A 23,387-nucleotide genomic window follows, 5' to 3' on the forward strand; every position below is an offset into this window, starting at 1 on the left:
TGTTCCTTCCCCTTGTGCAATGAGTCAGAGCATCAGTTTGCTGGTTTTCTGCAGGCTGTGTGTTTGCTGACCACAGAGAAACTTGCCACTCGAGCTGTTAAGGTCAGACTGAGATGATCAGAGACGTTTTCTTCCTCTGTGGCTTGTTGATGTGTAAATTGTCTTTTTGAACTGGAAAGAAGTATTGAGTTCTTGTTTTTATAGTACAATGAACAACATTTCAAGCGATCAAGAACATTTTTGTTTTTATTATCTGGGCCTTAAGACCTACTCTAAAGGAGTGCATATGTTGAATGAGAGTAGTCTGTGGAGGTGGTCGTCTCTCTGTAATACCTGAAAGATCAAGGTGTCTGCTCTTGCTAAAGTGAGTGACCGTTGAAGGAGGTTTTGAGGTGGGCTGTCGAAGCGTGATCGCCAAGCCTCACTCGCTGCGTCTCCACGTTGAACTCTGTGGGAAATTGCTGCCTGTAATAATATTTGGACAGGGATGGAGTTACAGCTCAGGCCTTGTACAGCGCACACAAAAGCACTTCTCTCCACTCTCTGTAATGTGGAGCTTGAAACCACGTACTGTCTCACAATCTGTCTCAAGTTTTCGGTGCTGTTTTCTGTCTGAGTGTCTTTCTCTCTCTCCCCCCTCACCCTCTGACACTCACACACCCGACCACATGAAGCTGAAAATCTGATTTTCATTTGCTGACCTTCAACAAGACTAGATAAAGCTAATGGAACAAGTGCTCCACACTGCTTATGTTCATTTCATTTTATAATATTGTCTTTGGCCTGCTCACAGATGATATTTCCAGGGACATGTTAGATTCAACATTTTCTAAATTGAGTTTTTATTTACTTTAATTGAGTTCTTATTTGACCAGACCTCTCTTTGTTGGCTCATTCCTTTGCCTGTCTTACAAAATTTACTGGGGATACGGGACTCGTATTGCAAAAGTGAATGTGTCTGTCAGTATGTCTCTCTCTCTCTCTCTCTCTCTCTCTCTCTCTCTCTCTCTCTCTCTCTCTCTCTCTCTCTCTCTCTCTCTCTCTCTCTCTCTCTCTCTCTCTCTCTCTCTCTCTCTCTCAGACAGAATGATGTCACATTTATTTGTAGCTAAGGCTTTAACATGATCCTGTCATCCCTTTAAAGTAATAATTTTTGTCTGGTCTCTTGGACTAATAACATTTTCAAGTTTCAGACTGTCAGAAGTGTTTTTGTTTTGAGCTTCGGTAAAACAGTGGTGAATTTTAGGTGAGCTCTATAGGTCTGTGTGTTTTGAACATGGGCTTGCTTGATCTAAAGTTTGTTTTATTAAAACTTACTTAGCCACTGAAATAGTCTGCATCATACCTTCAACCTCAAACGTCTCCCTTAATCCTTGCCCTCCAAAGACATTTTGGCGAGCCTGAGTGTTACTCAAAGAGGGACATTTAATGTGTGGTTCATCCCCCAAAACCACACTTTGTGAAATCTCACAGTATTTAAAGCAGTGGTCTCCAACAGATTGCTTGCACGGAGTTTGTGATTTGCCCGCTAAAGCACATTTTATTAACTCTTTCCCTGCCATTGAGAAAATGCTTCCCTGCCACTTTTTCCGCTATTATCCATCGTTATTCCGTTATTACCCAACTTAAACAACCCGGAAGCAATCCCTCAGGTCAAACAGTTCAACCTCAGTGTATGTTTTGATAATCGCTCTGAATCTGATCTCTAACAGTCCTTAACAAAAATGCAATTATCTCAGCCTTTTGCTCAAAATTGAGTATTTTTAAAGAAACCTACCCATATTTGAGAGGTGATAAAAAGAGAACTAATGAAGGTAGGATGAAACAATTTTTTTTTTTTAAAGCAGAAGGTCCGTTTTTTTATATATTGTAAGTTTATATATATTTAAAGAAAAACATCTTCTGAAAGGCGTAAAATTTTATGAAAATCATAAAAAATGCTGCTGTTGGCTGGCAACTTAAAAAAAAACACTGGCTGGGAAAGTATTAACAGCCTTAATTTTTTTTTTTTATTACATACTTTTTATATTAGCTTGGCTTCTTTTATGTATGTCAACATTTGAAACAATAATAAAACATATCAGCAAAAAAAAAAAAAATCAACAAGTAAAACAAAAGCTTTTAAGTAGACTATATCAAAAAAGTAGTAACCCTCTAAGTGACATATTTTCTTATAAATTAGCATTTTTTATCAGGCTCTTAAAGGTGGGGTGCACGATCTCTAAAGCCAATGTTGACATTTAAATCACCCAAACAAACACGCCCCTACCCCAACAGAATATGAACCTTCTTTTGATAGACCCACCCCACACATATGCAACCCAGGCAATAATGTTGGTTAGTAGCCACACCCCTTACTGTTGATTGGCTACAAGTGCGTTTTGGTACTCGGCCCGACTCCCTTTCCAAAGTGTTTTACTAAAAATTGTTTACCCCGCCTTTAATGGGTTCTGCCAACAAACTGGTATTTCTGAATGATCTTACTCCCTGGGATTAAGCAGATTTGAAGTGAAAGTATTTGATAGACATTTGGTTAATATCATTCTCATTTTTTGACAGATCAGCAAATTTTATTTAAATAATTTTATTAAATAATTAATTTTTTTTATAAATATTTCTTTATTTTCTTATTATTGTATATAAATAAGTGTAGGCGGCTAGCAGATATTTCACCATATGATGTCTCACAAACTTTTTGCTACAGTCCTTGTTGCTTGTTACACAGAACCCAAGCTTAAGAGCTAAGCTACTAAACCACAGTTCTTTGTTGCCTTGCAATCACAGGAATTCCCTTTAGTAAATGCAAATCTATTTTATTTATATAATCATGATGAAAGCCATTTGTGTGGGCTTAATTTATTCTTAATTAAGTCTGTTGGTTTATTAAAGTGTAAATATTGCTTTTCTCTTGAGACAGGCATTATTATATTTGAGAGTAAACTGTGCATGGTGAGATAATTTCCTCCCTGATGGTTGATGTACTCGTCTTTCGTTTTCTCAGTGTCCATTGGGAGGCGTGTTCAGGACCCTTTAGCAGAGCTCATTAAGATCGACCCCAAACACATTGGTATTGGCACCTATCAGGTGAGTCACATGGTCTCTTCTTATCTCTCAGAGTTATGTCACAACCATGACAAATATGATTTGCTAGTTTATGTGTTTATAGTGCAACTTTTTTTGTCTTTATTAAACAAACTGTTGATAGTAAAAAGTCCTGCCACGCATTGCTGTATTTGATATGTTTGGCTATGCTCTTGATGTACTCGGATGTTGAAATTGTAGGCTTCTTCCCAACTTTCTAGCCAAGCTTTGGTTTTTACATTTGAGTAATAGCAGTTTCAAACAGAAGTCAGCTGGACCTGTGAACTAATCCTGTCTCTGACTGTTTGCTTTTATAGTCTTGTGTTATGAGTAATTCATTTCTCTCATGAAATTAATTCAGCTGCAATTCCCAGTAGCATCATATGTTGACTCGAGGCTGTGCCTGGTTTGTATTTTTTCTTCTTCCTCTCACTATTCAACTTTCGCTTTTTTTCTCTAGCTTATGCTACATGCTATCTTTCTCCTACCCGACTGACCTTGTCGTCATACTGATGACAACATTATTTGGACACTTAAAGGAATAGTTTACCCAAAAATGAAAAGTCAGTCATCGTTTACTCACTCTCATGTTGTTACAAACCTGTATAAATGTCTTTGTTCTGATAAACACAAAGGAAGACATTTTAAGAATGTTTGTAACCAAACCGTTCATGAGCCCCATTCACTTCCATAGTATTCTTTTCCTAATTTGGAAGTGAATGGGGCCTCTGATTTGGTTTGGTTACAAACATAACCTCAAAATATCTTACTTTGTGTTTATCAGAACAAAGACATTTATACAGGATCATAACAACATGAACGTAAGAAACTGACCGAATTTTCCTTTATTGTGTGAACTATTCCTTTAAGATGCACTTGTAAATCATGGCATTAGATAAGAAAATATGAAACTAATTAGCATCCGCAAGCAAACGATTCCAGACTGAGGTCACTTTACTTTTATGGTCCTTTGTGTGATTTTTGTGTGCTCTGAGCTTGATATGCTGCTCATATTACCTCTTCAGCTGGTTGATTAGCTGTACAAGGGAATTGTAAACCAAGTCCGTTGCACCCTTGGAGCCATTTCCCAAATAAGGAGAGGAAAGAACATCTTGCATCTTTGCAAAAGTCAAGGATCAATATCATATATCACATATTTCTCTCTGAAAACTTTTGACCCAGAGAACATATGCATATGTGCACAGGTTTAGGTTAGCAGAGGATCAGGGTCACCTCTCGTTGCCCTTGCACAGTGTGAGAGTTGTCCTGTGTGCATCACGGCGTCCCCATGCACGTCTGTCAGCACTTTGTGTTTATTTACCCTGTTACATAATCTCAGCAACAAAGATAGGCATGTGTGTGTGTGTGTGTGCGTGAGAGAGGTTCACATGTTTGTGTATTTGTTTGTGTTACAAATAGACTGGACTGTTTACCTTGATATTGCAAATGCAAGCATGTCCTCCCATATTTTAAGGGTTCTTAAATTGTTACATAAGTCAATTTAACATTTAATATAAGTTTAATATTCTTATCCCCACTTTGAAAAACAAACATGTACTGTTTAAGTTGAATTGCTGTCTGTACAGTACAAGTTTTTTAGATTACACATTGCCCTCTGTTGTTGGTTGTACTGTCATGACATGCCCCTTGTGGGTGGGTGGGTGGGACCTCCAGAGTTTACATTTATATAGTTAACTGTCAATCATTGAGGCAGAGTAGGACTGTTGTTCAGGTTTCCCAACTGCTTAAAGGTCCCAGAGGGCACATTTTACCATTTTACCCAGCTGCGAGAGAAAACAGCACACGCACACCCGGATATTAAGAAAACTGTCACTCTCCTTTATACACTTTCCCATGTGTGTATTAAGTCCGCTAATAAGTCTGCATCTATTTTATTAAATAATCAGTTTTTATTAAACACATTTTTCAGTTTCCCTGAAGGGATATTTCTGTTAGTTACTTAATATGTATTTAATTTTAGTTCTTTAAAGTTTAGTGCTTACTTTGAAGTTGTTTACTGCTTCTGTTTATTATTTGAGTAAAAGTCTGTGAATTGAAAATATTATTTAAAGGGGCAGTTCAGACAAAAAAACAAAAAAAATGTTCTTTTGGCAGTCCAAACCTGGACTTACTCTCTCCCATTGACCACATGAAGATACATTTCTTTCTCAAACAAAGTAAAATGAGACTGACAATGCTAATTTCTAACTTTTTAATGGAAGGCTTTGTTAAATGAAGGAAATATATAATATATAATGACACTTTGTGGATGGACTGTGCCTTTAAGGACAAGTATAAAAATTAAAGTTGTGGTGATGTCACTGTAGTTTCCTGACAGCTTTCTCTTTTTAATGGGCCTGCTGAGACTGTTCCCTCAGGGTGAAGCGGAAGAGACTCAGTGAAGGTGTGAGCAATGACTGACAGGAAGCTGATTGACGATGATTGATAGCGCAGCCCATTTTCGCGTGGGAAAATCGTATGTGCTCCTGAACACCTTCACTTATATTCTGATTCATACTAATACTCTAGTTGTGAATGATGTTGTGTGACTCATTTTTCTATGTATAACCAATAAAAAGAATCACTTGTAGATGGATAAAGTCTATAATTAGCATTATCTCTCTTGCCTAATGGATGCTTATATTTAATAAACCAATGAATAGAGCAATATCTGAGTTTTTGCTGGGTGGGTCCTGTTAGCGCACTGTGGGATAAACTCTAATGTCCTGTCTGACAGGTGTTTACTGACACCAACCTGAACTTCACCTGAGGTATAGGAAAGATGGAGGAATGTCTAGGTGAGACAAGCGTCAGAAGAAGCCATTAAAATGTCATCTCATTGCCAGGAAACTGCATCACCTGATTTGATGCCAGAACCTCTCAGAGTCTCAGTTTAAAGGTTGTTTTAATTCATGCAAAGGTGTTTTCCAGACCTGGAAAGTAATTGAAGTTATTTAGTTTCTCTTGTGTAAAGTTTGTGAGGAGGTTTTCATTTAAAGGTCCCGTTCTTTCTGTGTTTTTAAAGCTTTGATTGTGGTTACAGTGCACAATATAACATGTGTTCATGTTTCACATCTATAAAAACATGGTATTTTTCCACACAATTTGCTTATCTGTATACCGCTGTTTTCACTGTCCTCAAAACGGCTGATATCTTCCTTGTTTTATGAAGTCCCTCCTTCAGAAATACGTATAGAGTTCTGATTGTGTAGCTTGTTTTAGAGATTGACCGATATGGATTTTTCAGTGCCGATGCCGATTTTTGTTTCATCAGCCTTAACCGATGACCAATACAGGCTGCCGATTTTCTTAAGCCGATATTTGGAGCCGATACTGCTTTTGCTCACTCAATTTACATCATAAAAATGACACAATGATGATGCCAAATGTCACAAGTCTCAATTTAAAAAAAGTAACATTTATAGAACTTTAAATAAAAAAAACTATATTTAAATGTAAAAACAGGGTGAGGGTGTTGTCATGGAAAGGTTGGTTGTTTTTAGTCACATGACCTGCAATTGCTTGCGGCTTCCAGCACTCTGTCTGTAAATAATGCCGGAAAAAAATCGACGAACATGGCAGCCACATATCGGCCAATGCTGATACAAATAAAACTCGCAAATACTGGCCCAATATATTGGCCGGCCGATATATCGGTCTATCACTAGCTTGTTTAGTGTGTTGTGATTCGATAGCAGTTTAGCTTGCCGATAGCTTAGCTTGCCGTTAGCTTAGCTGGTGACTGATGTAGTGGGTGGAGGTTAGTCAAATAAACTGTTCTACTGACGTCATTAAAGCAGGAAGTAGAGGGCTGTAGTCCAAACCGGTTGTTCGCTGTAGGCTTTAAAAGGGGAATTCTGATAAAGAAAATATATCGCCTGGCAGTGAACCTTGAGCTTTATCATTTTACAGGTATTAATAATACTATTATAGCAACATTACACACTTACTAGGGTTTAAAAAATGGGATCAAAAAGAATGTGACCTTTAATGGTCATTCAGAAATTTGTTGGAAGTGCATAAAAATAAAAAAATGATCTCGTCTCGGAGTCACAAAGGAAAGGTATCCCCACAGAGATGCACTGGTCAGAATGTGTGCCCATGCTATGTATATTATTTTGGTAACATGTTACAATAAGGTTGGTTTTATGTAATGAAAACACAGTTTTTCAATATTTTACTATGTTTTTACCTCAACTTAGATAAATTAATACATACCTATCTTTTTTCAATGCGTGCATTTTTAATCTTTGTACATCTTTGTACTGTGAATGTGTTAGCATTTAGCCTAGCCCCTTCATTCCTATGGCTCCAAACAAAAGTTTTATTTTGTGCCACCATACTTACTTGTGTAACTACTCATGTAACAGTCTTTAAATAGGGAAAACATGGAAGTGTTTGGTGGCTTCTAAATTCATCCCTGTTTGGAGCCGTAGGAATGAATGAGGCTAGGCTAAATGCTAACACAATTACGAGGCGCTGTACAAAGATTAAAAGTGCATGCATTGAAAAAAGATCAATTTAAGTTGAGGAAAAAACATAGTAAAATATTTAAAAACGTTTCCCTTTAACAATTAGTTCATGCATTAGCTACCAATGAACTATCAATGAACAGTACAACATTTGTCAATCTTGGTTCATGTTAATTTTAGCATTTACTAATATATTATTAAAATCGAACCTTTAAACTATTAACATTAGTTAATGCACCATGAACTAACATGAATAACTGTTTGGACATTAACTAACATTAACAAGAAATAATAAATGCTGAAAAACTATATTGTTCTTTGTTTGTTCCTGTTAGTTAATGCATTTACTCATGTTTAATAACCTTACAGTAAATTGTTACCATTATATTTATATTTAGTTCATTTGTTGTTGTTTCTGGTTATTGTGTATCATGAAGCATAACATATTTATACAATAAAACTATCAAAACATTCATGCATGACTTAAGCTGCACTTATAGAGTGACAGGCCGCTGTATTTTCTCATAGGTAAAATAGGTTCAGCAGTGTCAGTCATTGCCGTTTCTTAGACCTCTGTCAGGATGTCTTCGGCAGTTTTCAAATGCCTCGTTTGGAGCGTTCTTGTTTTTCTGAAAAACGCGAGGCTCTGGTTTCTCATGAGGCAGAGGTTTGGGAGGTATGTAAAGGGATCTCCCCATCAAACATCTTTGTGTTTTCAACTCTCTCTGGGAAGTGTGTTTTCAGAGCCTGCAGCTGGTTAGATGTACACTGGGTCATGAGGGTGGGGAGAGGAGAGAAGAACTGATTGACATCTCAGAGTGGCAGCTTTTCATAAAAAATAGCTGTTAACTGGGCTGAGTGTGGACAGACACACTTTGTTCTAGCGCTGGGGCCTGTCCAAGCCAAACAGGACCTTGCACCTGAATTTAATCTCGGCGGTTTGTGCGAGTGTGTATTTGGGACGGAGCGTATGTTTTTGTGTGTGCTTGACTTGGGTCGGAGACCTCGCTTTGGCTCTGCTTGGTGAAGGTGAGGCAACGTTGCCACTTTGGCCTATCATCTGGCCTTACCTCTGAATTTGGAGCAGAAGGAGGTTCTGGGTGTGTGTCTGTTCACACTTAAACAGGTTTAAAAAGCTGTGTGAACTCACATCAAATTTCTTCGCCTGTTCCTCAATGCTTTAATTGAGTTTTGGTTGTTTTGTCTTCGAGGTTACCGCCATGTCAGAGCTCAGCTGCCAGTCGCTCTTCCTACTGTGAGCGAGAACCAGAGGGTGGCACAGCGTGTGTTTGAAGACAGATGGAGAGCTTTATATGAGCTTTAGGCGAACATGGTCTTTGTTATTCAAGAGTGGAGGGCTTCTCCAAGACATAAGTTTGATTCTAAGCTTCTGCTCTACCAGATGTAGCTTGGTTTAACACTCACTAATTGAAATGGTTATGCAGTTTTAGATATATCCACTAGGATTGACAAGAGCTTGGAAAGATGTTATGGGTGAAAGCTGAAGCCTTTTTCAAAAGCGCCTACTGGAAGGCTTGATGGTTCACATTGTCTTGGCTGATTTTTCATATAGTCACACATGTCGACCACAACGATTTCTGCCTGTTATTACTTTCTTGTTCAGCTTTGTTCAATTTGTTCACAGTGACTGATCTGTCTTTTGAAGCCCTAATTTCCTCTCTCTTGACCCAGCCGTAGCTTGCAGCCCGACAGTTGATATGGATCATCGAATGTTCTCTTGTCCCATCATATGCCATTCATTTCTGTCTTCCTCCCAGTATGCGAGTGCTAATATCACAGCAGTGGCGTCTCGCCTCATAAATTAATGTATCCACGCATATATCTTTCTGGAAACGCCTTAAAACTAGATCTGGGGGTGGCTGTAAAAATTGATGGCCTTCTAATGAGTGTGCATTCCATCAGCAGAGCCCCAGAGTGCCCGGAGGCCATACTTTTTTGGTGTCTTTCTCTATCAGTACGCTCATGGACTGTGAGAATTTTCGCTTCATCCGAGCTCCAGGCGTTCTGTGCAGCCGACTGCCTGCCAAATACTCAAAAGCTAACCTTAGGGTTTGGGAGCAGCTACATGGGAACCTGTCCTCGTACTTCTCAGGTTGCATCCGGCTGTTATGCAGCAGCAGGTTTTTGGAGGCTAAAAATAAGGAGTTATTTGTTGTTCTCTATGAAAATGTATTTATTAAAGGGTTAGTTCACCCAAAAATTAAACCCTTGAGTCGTTTGAACCCCCAGAGCATTTTGTTGTTCTTCAGAACCCAAATACAATTTTTTTATAAAGAGTGTTGCTTGAGGTTTTCCTAAAGCTGGACCCAAAACTTCAAACTGACCCAAAAGTGTTAAATAAATAACTCCACTTGACTTGTGCTGTTTGAGTTACACGTAATTCAAAACTAAACATCCTAATCCGGCCCAAACAACAGTTCAGTCAGAATTGTCAATTAAAGAGATGCAACACTTTAAAAAAAATTGAGTAATGTGTCTGAAGAACAGCATTAAGGATTTAAACAAGATGAGAGTGAGTAAATAATGACAATTTTTTTCATTTTTTGGGTGAACTATCCCACTAACAAGTGTTGTCAGAGATTGTGGAAGCACAAATTGTTTATTCGCAATTGTCCTACTTCTAAAAAAAAAGGGACCATTTTGTAATCACTTCAAATACTTTAAGCATCATATAAACTTTTGTACATCTGGGAATTTTTTGATAATAAATTAGAAAAGAGGATTTGAAATGATTGATGTGCAGTTGATAGATTTCTAATGAAAGCATTTCCCCTTAGGCACTCTTGTTTATTGTTTAGATATCTTGCGTCTTTTTTACGCATGCATTCCTGAAGCATACATATTTCTCACCTCTCTAAGGTTACAAAGGACAAGTGTGAGACAGTCTGAATCATTGTTTTCACAGGTAGGGTTTTCCCCGCTTGATGCCTGTATCTATGCAGTAAACTTTTAGCTGTATAACATTACAGTTTCTTTCTAACGCTCATGTATTTCTAGCTAGTATTAGGAAGTGATACTAAAATAACGTTCCTTTTAATTTCTCATGAACTACGGCAGCCGTCTGGTGTAATTGATGCTTTACTTTTACAACTCTAGACGAGTTTCAATTACTTGCATTTTCCACTAGAGGCATTATTTTAAAAGTGTGCCGGACACCTGAGAGGGGACGTTTCCCAGATTCCCAAGGGACATCTAGCGCTGAGATCTTAATGCAGCTACTGTAGTTTAGAAACTGTAAGTAGTGATGCTGGCTTAAGTGAATGAGAACATGACATGAGGATATCACAAGGTGTGATATATCTGTGATAAACAATACTTTTCTGGGGTAAGATTACTCTCTTGTAAATGTTCAGACAGTATTTGGTATCACACAGACGGACTTATTTCAGTAGCAGTCATCCACATCCTGTCAGGTCAACACAAACATACAGCTAATTGCTGTAAGACAGACGGCTCACCCAGCCCGCATCGGCTAGCAGTCATTTAATCTTACGGCCGGCCTTAAGCTTTTTTGATGTTTCTTTTCTATTCCTTTGATCAGTCTCTGTTTGTGATGATTTTTTTATCCTTTTATTTAAAAAAAAATTGAGGTCTGTGTATTCATATCTAATTTGATACTTTTCACCTTGTGTTATACATATGTTTTTATGTCTCCCTCTATTCTTGGCCAATGTTCCCCTTTACCATGTCTATTAACACCTTTTATTTCAAAACACACGAGCCCATGGGACAGTTTTGTGGTACTGTTCAGTAATTAGTAGCTACTCCGTCACAATTCCATCTGCCAGCCTTTTTAAGACCGAACATTAAAACATCATCACTTTTGCACTGAAAGAAAGCACCTTTATATGAAATGCCTCTGCTTACAGGAGTCTATGTAGTTCCTGTTTAAGTTATTTTTGTTCTTATATAGGTAACGGTTCATGTTCTCCTCAATTATTTTCATGTTCGCCTTTTTGGGTACGTGCGTATATGTAAAGATTTATTGTACACCACAGCCGTAACCACATAGACATTGAGGGGGACATGGATGGCATCCCCCCAATAATCAGAAAAGGCCAAGTTGTTCCCCCAGTATTTGATGTTTATAATATACATGCATATAACCCTGCATTTTTTGGTCCTCCCCAATGTTTAAGGTGTGGTTATGGCCATACCTGTCAACATTGGAATTTGAAAATAAGGGAAATTTCCCGAACCCTAACACCACAACTCCACAACAAATATATGACAGTCCTTAAATCAATATATATTTTCTTGAGCAAAATGACCTGAGAAAATAAGTCTAGTTTTTAAACAAAAAAATCAAACTTTAAACTTGCTTACAACAAGCAAAAAAAAATTGCCAATGCACTGTAAAATACTTTGCTGCCTTAAAATTTTTTGTTAAATCAACTCAGATTTACAAGTCATGTCAACAGAGATGAGTTGTCACAACTTATAAAATATAGTTGAGAAAAGTCAACTTAATTAAAGTTACAACAACTCACCTGTAGTTATAACAACTCATCTTTAGTCAAGATAAATAATAGTAAGTTGAAATGACTTGTAAATCCAAGTTGATTCAACAAAAAATTTTGTGCTTGTTGTAATTACAAATTCACTATATTTTTGTCTGAACAGTAGACTTATTTTTTTAGGTCATTTTGCTCATAAAGAAAATACATCTTGATTTAAATGGATAGTTGACCTTAAAATGATGAACACAAAGGAAGATATTTTGAGAAATTACGGTAAACACACAGCAGATAGTGACCATTGACTTTTATAGTAGGAATAAAAAATATGATGGAATTTAATGGGTACCGTCAACTGTGTACTTACCATCATTTATCAAAATATTTTCTTCATCATTTATCACAATGCTTCCAAAATTTGTTTTTCTACTATGGAAGTCAATGGTCACTATCTGCTGTGTGTTTACCATCATTTCTCAAAATATCTTCTTTTGTGTTCATCAGAAAAAAAAAATTCATACAGGTTAAGAACAACATGAGGAGGAGTAAATGATGACAGAATTTTCCTTTTAAGGTGAACTATCCCTTTAAGAATATTTAGATATTTGTATTGAAAACAAAACAAAAATACTAAGTTAGAAAGTCATTTTCGGCAGTATATACCTTGTAGTATTGTTTGTAAAGCACAAACAGCAGTGTTTCCCTACACGGCAGAAGTGTGCGTTAAAGGTACAGTATAATGCATGTGGCGTTTGTAGCTTTGCACGCGGCTTGTCATCCCCCACCCATCCTCGGGAAGCTTTTCTTCTTCTTGTTTTATTGCCGGGTGTCGTTTGAGTGATATGTTACATGCCACCTGCTTTATCAGAGGTTAATGTAGCAAACATCAAATACGGCTAGTGGGATTTTTTTATAGAAGGATAAAAATACGGTAGAAATACGGGAAATTGTTTAAACGGGGTAATGGCGGCAAAGAATGGTAAAATACGGTAGAATCCCGGGAAAAATTTGATGATTGACGGGTATAGTTCTGGCCTTGTATTACATATTTTATTAAATGTCTGTAAAATCCAGGCCGAAAGTTTGAGGTTTGGAGCATCAAAGTTTGATTTCATTCATTGATTTACATTTTTTTACATGACCTTCCTCATTCAATATTAAAGATATCAAGGTTATATTTTTACAGAATTTTCTTTACACTGTGTTGGATGATTTTATGTAGAAAACAGTAAACAAACCACTAAAATGACTTTTGCTGGGTTTTCACAGAATGGGTAATAATTTTCCTTTTTATAGAGTATTCATTTTAGTCAACTTATGTACAGAATTCCGAGTAGTCTCCTTAATAAATCTCATTGTATGTGTCGAACCTCACCTTTTCTTTCTCTCTATGTGCATGTGTTTTCTGGACAAACAGTTGTGCTAATGAGTTTACAAGATCAGCTTTCACTGAAAAACAATATTTGTTTTCAGAGTGTTTTTGTGTTGACAGAACATCTGCTTCTAAGACCTCTTTGACATCGGTTGTGCCCTGTTGAGTGCATTTTACATTCCAAATGTCCTGTGTTTTATTAAAGTGAATAACAGTGATTTAACTTACACATTGATTCTGTCTGTTGTTAATCTGAAACATAATTGCTGTGGGATGCTAACAGTTAGCCTTTGTGTGACTGAATGTAATTCAACATATGTGAATGGTATAGAAACCAAATAGAAGGATATCTGTAATTAGCTGTAGTTTATATAAAGAAAACATCTTCCACATTTTATATTCTTGGTTCTTCGAAACCCACGAAATGGGTCTCTTGCTAAAGTAGGTTAATACAAATTAATGTAACGTATCCCAGACTGAGTAACACAAAAGACGTTAGGGTCGAGTTTCTCAGTCGACACCATCTCCGGCCTACCTACTTCTTTTCCCAATTGGTCATTTAGTTTTTAAACATTAACACTCTCTCAAAGTAAACCACTGTGCCCAAAATGAGGGAAATATATTGTCTATGTCTTTGTTTATTATTTCTGCCTGTTCCTGTGTTAGTGTTTGAGTTGGACTGTGTGTTTTTGTGTGCTTGAAGGAAGTCGAATGTGTATATTGAATTAACCGTGGGCTTTTCATTCTGTTTAAATAGTGAATTTGTATTCACACAAACACAAAAACACAGTGGCACACGTAAAGAAAGATTTAGAGCGATGGAGCAACTCTAAACGTAAATTTACATGTGGAAAAGTACACAGAACAAGCAATGCATGTGTTACAGCTACCCTTTTAATAACTGAAGGTAAACTGTTGGGTTTTCCCTTAATGAAAAAGAAAATCTAATCTTTTGACCTTCTGATGTTCCCCTTTTTGGATGTTACCCTTTTATGTAACTATAAAACTGGCATGTGATGCACAAGTTAACCTGCATGCTTAACACTTTGAAGAGCTTTGAATCTTTTTATCTTTTGTAGATGTAATTTAGGTTGGTAAGCTTCTTTAATAACAGTGCCGTTTTTGTAAACATGTATTTTCCTCCATGTTCAATTACTATCATTCATTTCTGCTTAAATGGTTTAATGCTTGTTTTTACCTATAAAATCATGTTTTGATGGACAGATTTGCTTATTTTGATTGAATTATGCTGCCCAGTTTTTCCCCACAAGCCCCCACAGGGGTTCTTAGTCATTACCTAAATAGTGTAGAGCGCTCATCGTAATGAGTCCACCCAAATTAAGCATTGCACATTTTTCTTACCCGATCCCAAGCACCGGTAACATCTTCCATATGATTCCCAGTCCCAATGCCAGATAGACAAAGGCTTGTCAGAATTCCCTGCTTGCTTTCGGTCAGTTTTGGATTTTGCCTGTGGTTTTCTTTGCTTTGAATTCCATCTCCATTTTAGAAAACCGCCTCCAAAGTGTGAAAAGTTCGGCTGGATTAACTTTATCAATTCCCTGCTCTTAATGGAAAACCCCTGTGAGAGGACTTTGAAGTGCCACAGATTCTTTCCAATGAAAACAGCCTCAGACCTTTTCGCCGCGTCTCTCGAGGCGAAGCGATCCACCGATTGCTTTTTTATATTGCTATTTGTCTTTTCTCAGACCAGAATGAACGCCGCAAAGTATTTAAGGTTACCGTTTGATTGCCAGTAACACAACATTGGCCTTGTTTTGGGAAAATGACTGAGACATCTCAGTTGCTGATATATCAGAGGTTTTGGTTTTCTTGACATTTAAACATACAGTCGGTAATACAATTTTTACTGTTTGAATAAATTTGAAATTGAAGTAACCGTAGATTTAGTGAACTAAATGCCAGAACAATATCGTCAAGGTGCTTGATTCTGAATTTTTTTGTGGCACACACTTTTTATGACCTTGGTCACTCTTTCCAGCACGACGTGTCACAGAGTTTGCTGAGGGCAGCGCTGGACGGAGTGGTGCAGGAGTGTGTGAGCTTCGTGGGAGTGGACATCAACATCTGTTCAGAGACGCTGATGAGGTAGGGGCCAAATACTTTCCAGCAGGAGTCACAACATGGCAACTTCTCACTCGCCTCCCCACTACTGCTTAACGCTCTGTTTAGTCTGACACCATACACATCATGCACACACACTCAAAATCATGCACCGTAACTTTTCTTCACGTCCCCACTACACACAAACATTGTGATCTACATACACAAACATTGCCGTTCCCCAACATATTCTCAAATTGAGATATATAGCTTTAAATATTAGTCGCATAAACTTACAGAAACAGCCAAATGTGAACGTAAATTAAGCCGTTCTGCCTAATTCCTTGTAGGATTTCATGAGTGATTCCCTGGGGAAAACAATGGCGTTGAATGCATTTACTGTGCTGTACACAATGTAATCTGGATCATTTTTACATGCCACTTGAAAATGTTCGTTTTTGCTTACACAGATTATTCCTAAGTCTATAGAGGTTACTGTGTTTACATGAGTAAGTTTAAAAAAAGAAATTGATGACGGCAGGCAGACTTTCTTCTTTCACCAATACACTAAATTCAGATATATGTAAGCAGTAGTTTGAAACACGATCGCTTTATTTAACTCCATAGGCTTATGAATTATTGCACACACACTCACACATCACTAGTCTGAGCCGTAAAGCAGTACGATGCCATTAGGAGGCAGGGTTAATGCTAGTGAGGTAGGCTGGGATCAGGTCATCTGTTTACCTGACTTTAAATGAGCTCTCAGTACCAGAACTCCAGACGAAGTGTTCATGGCTCCGGCATTATTCAGCCCTTATTTATGTGTGATGACATATAGTGTTTACATAGCTGCTTTCGGGGAGCTGCCACTCCGAATTGGCCATACTGTGTCGCGAAAAAACTTCTCAATGCCTGTCTGTTTCGTATGAAAAGGTCAAAAAGATTATGAGATTTTAGGGAGCCATTCGGTAATTCTTCTGGAAAATGTTCACAATATTTTTACTAATATCTGACCTCTCGCTTGTGAATATGTAGGGATTACATCAGTATGAAAAGGAATTTCCATGGCCTTGGGTGGACTCCTAAAGTTAAACTTTTCATCCAGGTTATGTGGTTAATGCAGGATATTGACATATAAAGCAGCGAGTAATTCCAAACGCAAACGGCTATTGAATATGTGTGGTTAAATGCGAAGATACGACAGGTTAGGATGAGGATTTTTTTGAACAAAATATCTGCCACTGAGAACTTGTTGTAACCTCAAATTAGCTTCATCAATTACAGCGTAGAATGTAATATTTATATAGTAAAAAGTTCAATGAAAAATAGCAAAACAAACTTGCCCGCTAATACAAAGTTAACTTTTAATGAATCCAGACTGAAAAGCCTACAGCATTTCTACGAAATTCATTAAAGGGTTTATTTGACATAAGGAGTACATAAGATCATAAGACGCAGACCTCTGAGACGCAAAGAGAAAGAGTTGTGTTTCTTGTGCTTTCAGGCATGTAGCCGGCCTGAATGCAGGGCGCGCTCGCAGCATCATGGAGTGGAGAGAAAAAAACGGACCATTTCTGAACAGAGAGCAGCTAAAACTGGTGAAAGGCCTGGGCCCTAAGAGTTTTCAGCAGTGTGCTGGGTTCATCAGAGTCAACCCAGAGACAGTGCACAGGTATACTTCTAACCTGTTTTTGTTGCAGGATATATTTATATAATGTGCTGTAATGTTTGACTTTCCTCTGATGTAATGGTTAAAGATTTTGCGGGGTTTGCTTTCAAAAAGACGCAAGTTTTGCATGTATATTACATGTTAAGTCTGAAGGCATGAACTAAGACTTGACAGGACTAGGCCCCGTTGACTTCCATAGTTAACATAAAGAATACTTTTGAAGTCAATAGTGCCTCTAATCAATTTGGTTACAAACATTCCTCAAAATATCTTCCTTCGTTTTCATCAGAACAAAGAAATTTATACAGGTTTGTAACATCATAAAGTGAGTAAATGATGAAAGAATTTTCATTTTTGGGTGAACTATCCCTTTAAATTTTTGCAATAAATTTTGCAACATTATAGTTAGGGGTGGGCCGATACTATATTCAGTATGGATATTAGTCTGATATTGGCGAAAATCGGCGGATCGAAGATTGTATAAGTCGGGGAGTACAATCCGATCCAACACGGACCTTGTCATGGCAACTTGGCGTAAAGCGCGACTTGCTGAGCAACATGAATTTGCACTTTAAATTGTTACACATTAAATTTCATTTTAAATTTTTGTGCTGACTAACTAAAAATGTTGCTACTTGTCTGTTTGAAACATTTAAATAAAAATGAAGCAGCAGTATTGCACAATGTTTCATTTATTCTTGAATTTTCACTGTCATTTGTTGCACAGTAAAACATTTGAGTTCTGTAGCTCTGTTTAAGCTTTTTGTAGGGCTAACAAATGTGTTATTTGCACCTTAATTGATTTAAAGGGCTATAGAAATGGTATTGGGTCCTTATCAGTATTGACAGAGACTCAAGGTTGTGATATCGACATCGGAATCAGACATGAAAAAGTGGTATCGGCCCATCCCTAATTATAGTACATGGTCACTTGTAATAATAAGCTTTACTCATCTTCTGTTCAAATAAAATTGCTCTATGGTTTTTACCGTCGTGATTGTTTGTATTTATCGCTCTTTGGAAGAATGCATATGTTTTGCAGGTAGACACGTAGTTTCTTTACAAAGTAACATTGCCAACTATTAGCCTGGTATGCATAAACTGAGATTGTTTTGACAATGTGAAGTGTATAAGAAAATTGTTCAAAAACGCAGAAAAGAATGACTATTCAGTTTTTAGTACAATCGTTCATGTGTAAACGTGTCTTTAAAATAATCCGATTTACGCATTCTCTTTACATCATGTTACTCTCACCTGTTTTATTTCATACCATGCATCCAACAAAAACCTGTGTGCAGTATGCCTAGCTTATCTTAAATTTCAGATGTTTTACTCTGTATTTGTACTTGTGGTTTATGCAGTTACACCCCTGGAGGAAAGCAAGAACTGGATGTTCCCCAGAAACAGACAGTTGAGAAGAGAAAAGTCAAGGCCTCTGGTAGCATCTCTAACCAGTTTAACCCATTGGACCAAACCTGCATCCACCCAGAGTCCTACAGTATCGCCTTGAGGTGAGAACAGAGCGTGGCATTGAGCTATCGCATTACTTTACCACTGCGGATGATCATTGAATCTGCTTAAGGCTTGCGGTAGCGTGCGCGTGTGTTTACATCAAATGGGAGCATCTGTTCTTGTGTTGCTCGATGCGAAAGGGCCGAGCTGCAAGCTGCTGCCACTTATATGAAAAGCACATTCAGCGTGTGCTCTCGACTCTCTGGCAGTCAATGAAGTTCTCCCTGCAGCTGTGCTGCTCAAGTCTGTTTAGACTACTCCAATCTGACACTTGCGCCTGTTGCTTCCAGAAGATGTGCGCACGGATGCCCTGTGGTTTGGATGTGGCTGCGTGCATGACAGCTGCGAGTTAAATTGAAATCGGTGTGTGAATGTGAAAGAGGCTTTTTGCTTTAAATGTACGAGTATGAAATGTGGGCAAAGCAATCTGATGCTGTGGAATTCGGAGGATTCATTGCTGAATGGCAACTGTAATTTAGGAAAAGACATTCATTCACTGCTTATTACTTACTTCTTTCATTTCTACTAAACAAGAGGTGCTGTTGTTATATTGGATGTAGCACAGTGTATCTGCTCATTCAGATATGCTTTACTTGAGTGTAGATGCAGTTGGGTCTTCAAAATGCATTGCTTTTAAAAAATATAGAAAGTTTTAGGATTTCAGAAAATACTCTTAAGATTTTTTTTAATTAAAAGAAAATATATTTTCTAAGATGAATCTCTTTGTTGTTTTTCTCAACTTAAGTTGCAATGGGAAAAAATCTTCTAAATGCCCAAAAGTTAAATGTTATTTTTTCAATTCTGTGTCAACTAAAATTTTATGATGAGCAAATTGATGTTATTGTTAAATGTATGACTACTGTATTTTAATCCTTTTGTACAAAAGGTAATTTTCCATGCTTCCATGGCAACACTTAAGATCACATGGGATTACATGTATCATTACGTTTTGCACAAACAGCTTAAAAATGTGCTCTCTCATTAATGGGAGACTTCACTTTCTTTGAAAATATACAAATTTTCCACCTCCCGTAGAGTTAAACATTTGATTTTTACAGTTTTGGAATCCATTCAGCTGATCTCCGGGTCTGGCGGTACCACTTTTAGCATAGCTTAGCATAATCCATTGAATCTGATTAGACCATTAGCATTGCGCTCAAAAATAACCAAAAGGTTTCGATATTTTCCTATTTAAAACTTGACCCTTCTGTAGTTACATCGTGTACTAAGACCGACAGAAAATTAAAAGTTGCGATTTTCTAGGCAGATATGGCTAGGAACTATACTTTCATTCTGGCGTAATAATCAAGGACTTTGCTGCCGTAACATGGCTGCAGCAGGCGTAGTGATATTACGCTATGCCCGAAAACAGTCCCCTTAGTATTTTTCAATAGCTGGGGACTATTTTCTTATCCAAACTCTTTTATTTAGTTAGTTATTTTTTAACGCAATTCTAATGGTCTAATCAGGTTAAATGGATTGTGCTAAGCTATGCTAAAAATGGTAGCGCCAGACCCGGAGATTAGCTGAATGGATTCGCAAACGGTAAAAATCATATGTTTAACTCAAGGGGAGATGGAAAATGAGCATATTTTAAAAAAAAGTGGAGTGTCCATTTAAACATGCAAATAAAAGCACTTTCACTATTGGTCTTAGACTTTTGGAGCCCACTGTATATGCACGTGTGACCCATGTGTAAGTGCGTGTGCGTCCGTCCACCCATTCACTGTCCAATCTGTCGTCAGAGGCGCCTGCATGGGTCATAGGTCTAATAAAGCCACTTAGGGGCATGGAGTGGGGGAATAATCACCCTGTCATATCCTCCCTCCTCTACACTCCTTCTGTTTGTTTTTATTTCTCTCCGTTAGGCTTCATTTCCGACTAAACCAGGCAGAAAAGCCTCCCTTGCAGTCCCCTGTATTATCACCATTCTCTATCGTTACCAAATGCTGTGCTAATGGATGTTGCTCCACTCAATTGTCATCATGAGCCCAGGCATATTTTTCTTGGAGTAACAGGATTTGATTAAACATGGCCACCAGCAGTGCTGAGATGGTAATGTAGCGGCCAGCTAATGTAGCGGCCTTAAAACAAGGGTTTCTAGGGGGCTTGGGAGGAATTCTGGGTATTGCTAATAAATTGGATCAAATATGTTGCAGGGCTGAAATCATGAAGCTAATGATGCGAGCGAAACATCTGAGCGATGACCTTATAATGATGATGACAAGCCTGACAGATTCCCAACAATCTGTAACCCATTTCTGAACTGGGTTCATCACTTGTGTCCTCTATTTCACCAGCTCGTTTGCTTTTCCACGCATATTATTGAGTAGGGGAATCTCTTTTTTTACTGTCCCCTCCCCAAAAAGGGAGGGGACAGTCTATTCACTATTGCAATTTTTTTAAAACCATATTTTTTAACAGTTTGGTTATGGAAGTGTGCACCGAACAAACCGCCGTCTCTTCAAAAATGACACAGTGTATCACATGATCTGAAGTGGAGCATACTTGTGCACAGCTAAAGTAAACAGGGCGAGTGCTGATTGACACTGACAAAGTTTAAATACGGTCCGATGGGACAAACACACCTCTGGTACTACAGTAGGTTATTGTACCTATTGTATTCAGTGAAGTGATCCGAGCAGATTTACTACAGATGTAGTCGAGTTTTATATGAAATATTTACATCGAATTTGTAAAACTAGGTCCTCTGTAACATTTTCGCACCAGTAACTGTTTGGTCCATGCGTACGTTCGTGTTACTGTAGTCGGTACAGAAGGTGGCTTAAATCAGTCACACATTTTGCCTGTGAAAACACGCAGCTTGTCTTCCTCCATTTTGTGATTGATTTTGTTGCACGATGGGCGCTTTGCGAAGCGTGGGCCAGCAGACGGTAATGGTGGATCATGTTGCTCTAATGTGATGAACTTGATATCCTAAGCCCCACCACTTGGAATCACTTCCCACACATACACACACAAATACGCATTCACGAAATGCAGCGCAGACCCCCTGATGGATTATCTATAGAATTTAAGTATTAGCCGTGGAACGAAGGCACTCCCTGGATATGTAAATAATCTCCAAAATATCCAAGTTGAAATATTTTCTGCTTCAGGATTATAAATCACTTCTTGAGAAAATTTAAGAAAGAGATTGTGCCATGTTGCGCAGCGATAAATAGGATTTTATTTACTAGTGTAATTGATATAAATTGATTTCATCTTCTGGCCATTGCATCAAAAACCTCTTTATGTGATATGTGATTGCATACTGTAAAGATGTTGAATCTAATAACTGTATATGTTTAAATATCTCCTTAAAAACTTACACAAACAAAGTCCGCAGTGTGCTATGTTTGGGCAGGTTATGCAGTATAGTCTGTCTTGTCATCGCTAGGCTCTTAAGTCAAAAGTAGTTTACAGATCTCTCAGCCAAGCACCACATCGAGCAAAAAACAGCCGCATTTCTGTGGAAAAGATGTATCAGAGTTGTCATCTTGTAATTGCGGTTATACTGTCACGATGTGAACGCACCATTTGTCGCGTTAGATTTTTCCAACCGAACGAAATCTCTAAATCAGCCGAGAATTCGTATCAAATGTCATCAATTTTACGTTTTACATTTACCAATGATAAAAATTGTACTTGAGGAGACCACACAGCAAAGCAGCCCTTATTATGTCTGGATAGCTTTTATCTGTGGGCCCACCCAGCAGCTTATGTTGTGTGGAACCGAGGTCTCCTCTGCGCTGCTCCTCGGCAGAGCTGCTTTTCATTATGCCCAGAGGATAAGGCAGACTTCACTTTCTACGATCCAATAGAGCGGCAGCCTTGGTACCCCCTAAACACTAACACACCAGAGGGAAACATAAGCCCAGCTGAGACCCCCTCCAGAAACCCGAGCCCTTAGGCCAATCACCCGCCACCACCACACTTACTGTGTAGCTGTTCATAAATCACTCATAGTTCAGCTCTGCTCCCTCCTCTCTTTTCCTCTTTCTTCCTCTCTTTTCTCTCCTCCTGCCCACCCTGGCACAGCTAAGGGACAGCTGGAGAGCGAGCGGCACAGTGTCCCTTATGAATATCACGGAAATCTTGGGAGGACCATATGTAGTTGGTTTTGGATAGCATGAGTGCTTGAGTAATTTGTTGAAATTGGTACAAGCAGTGGGCACAGGTATAAGTGTGAAAACCTTTAAATGCAGGTGAAGGCGTGCGCCTGTTTAAGAGAATGTGGGCTGTGAAATTTGATTTCAATACAGCTGGATTGTCTGTGTTGGTTTGGCCTTCAGAACATGCAGCATTAATCGAATGACTCAGTTCTGCAGTTCTTGTCGAATTACTGATGCTTCCAAATTGACCCGCGAGACAAGCTGGAATTCATCAGCCGAACGTGCGTGTCTGTTACCCTTTGCGTTTTCATCACCTCATAACTCTAAGACCCAACAGAGAGAGTCTGTGATTATTTTTTTGTTTCACTAGACCAAGTTCTACTCCAAAACTGTTGCTTGTTTGAGCATGAAAGCCATTAAACTTCTGTATCATCTCGGGTTACTACTGAAATATGTACTGCTAACCAAATCAGTGGTGCTTGCTAAGGCCAGCAAACTCTAGCGTTTGGTTGGTCTAAGTGTTAAACATCGACACGTAACTCATCTTTCATTGTTTGTGCTCAAGACACCGATCGTACCTCAAATCGTGCAGCTTGTCAAGAGATGGTGTGATATTACTGT

The 23,387-nt window shown here is 38.2% G+C and overlaps 1 protein-coding gene across 1 annotated transcript in view; it reads left to right on the forward strand.

The window, feature by feature from the left end:
• srbd1 (S1 RNA binding domain 1) overlaps positions 1 to 23,387 on the forward strand; it is a 65,977-nt gene that overhangs the window by 26,919 nt on the left and 15,671 nt on the right. The window contains exons 16-19 of the mRNA XM_065296974.1: positions 3,002 to 3,084; positions 15,406 to 15,512; positions 16,975 to 17,142; positions 18,501 to 18,650. Coding sequence (XP_065153046.1) covers positions 3,002 to 3,084; positions 15,406 to 15,512; positions 16,975 to 17,142; positions 18,501 to 18,650 — 508 coding nt within the window. The remainder of the gene's footprint in view (positions 1 to 3,001; positions 3,085 to 15,405; positions 15,513 to 16,974; positions 17,143 to 18,500; positions 18,651 to 23,387) is intronic.

Source organism: Paramisgurnus dabryanus, chromosome 20 (genome assembly GCF_030506205.2).
Source record: "Paramisgurnus dabryanus chromosome 20, PD_genome_1.1, whole genome shotgun sequence".
In the NCBI taxonomy this organism is placed as follows: Eukaryota; Metazoa; Chordata; class Actinopteri; order Cypriniformes; family Cobitidae; genus Paramisgurnus; species Paramisgurnus dabryanus.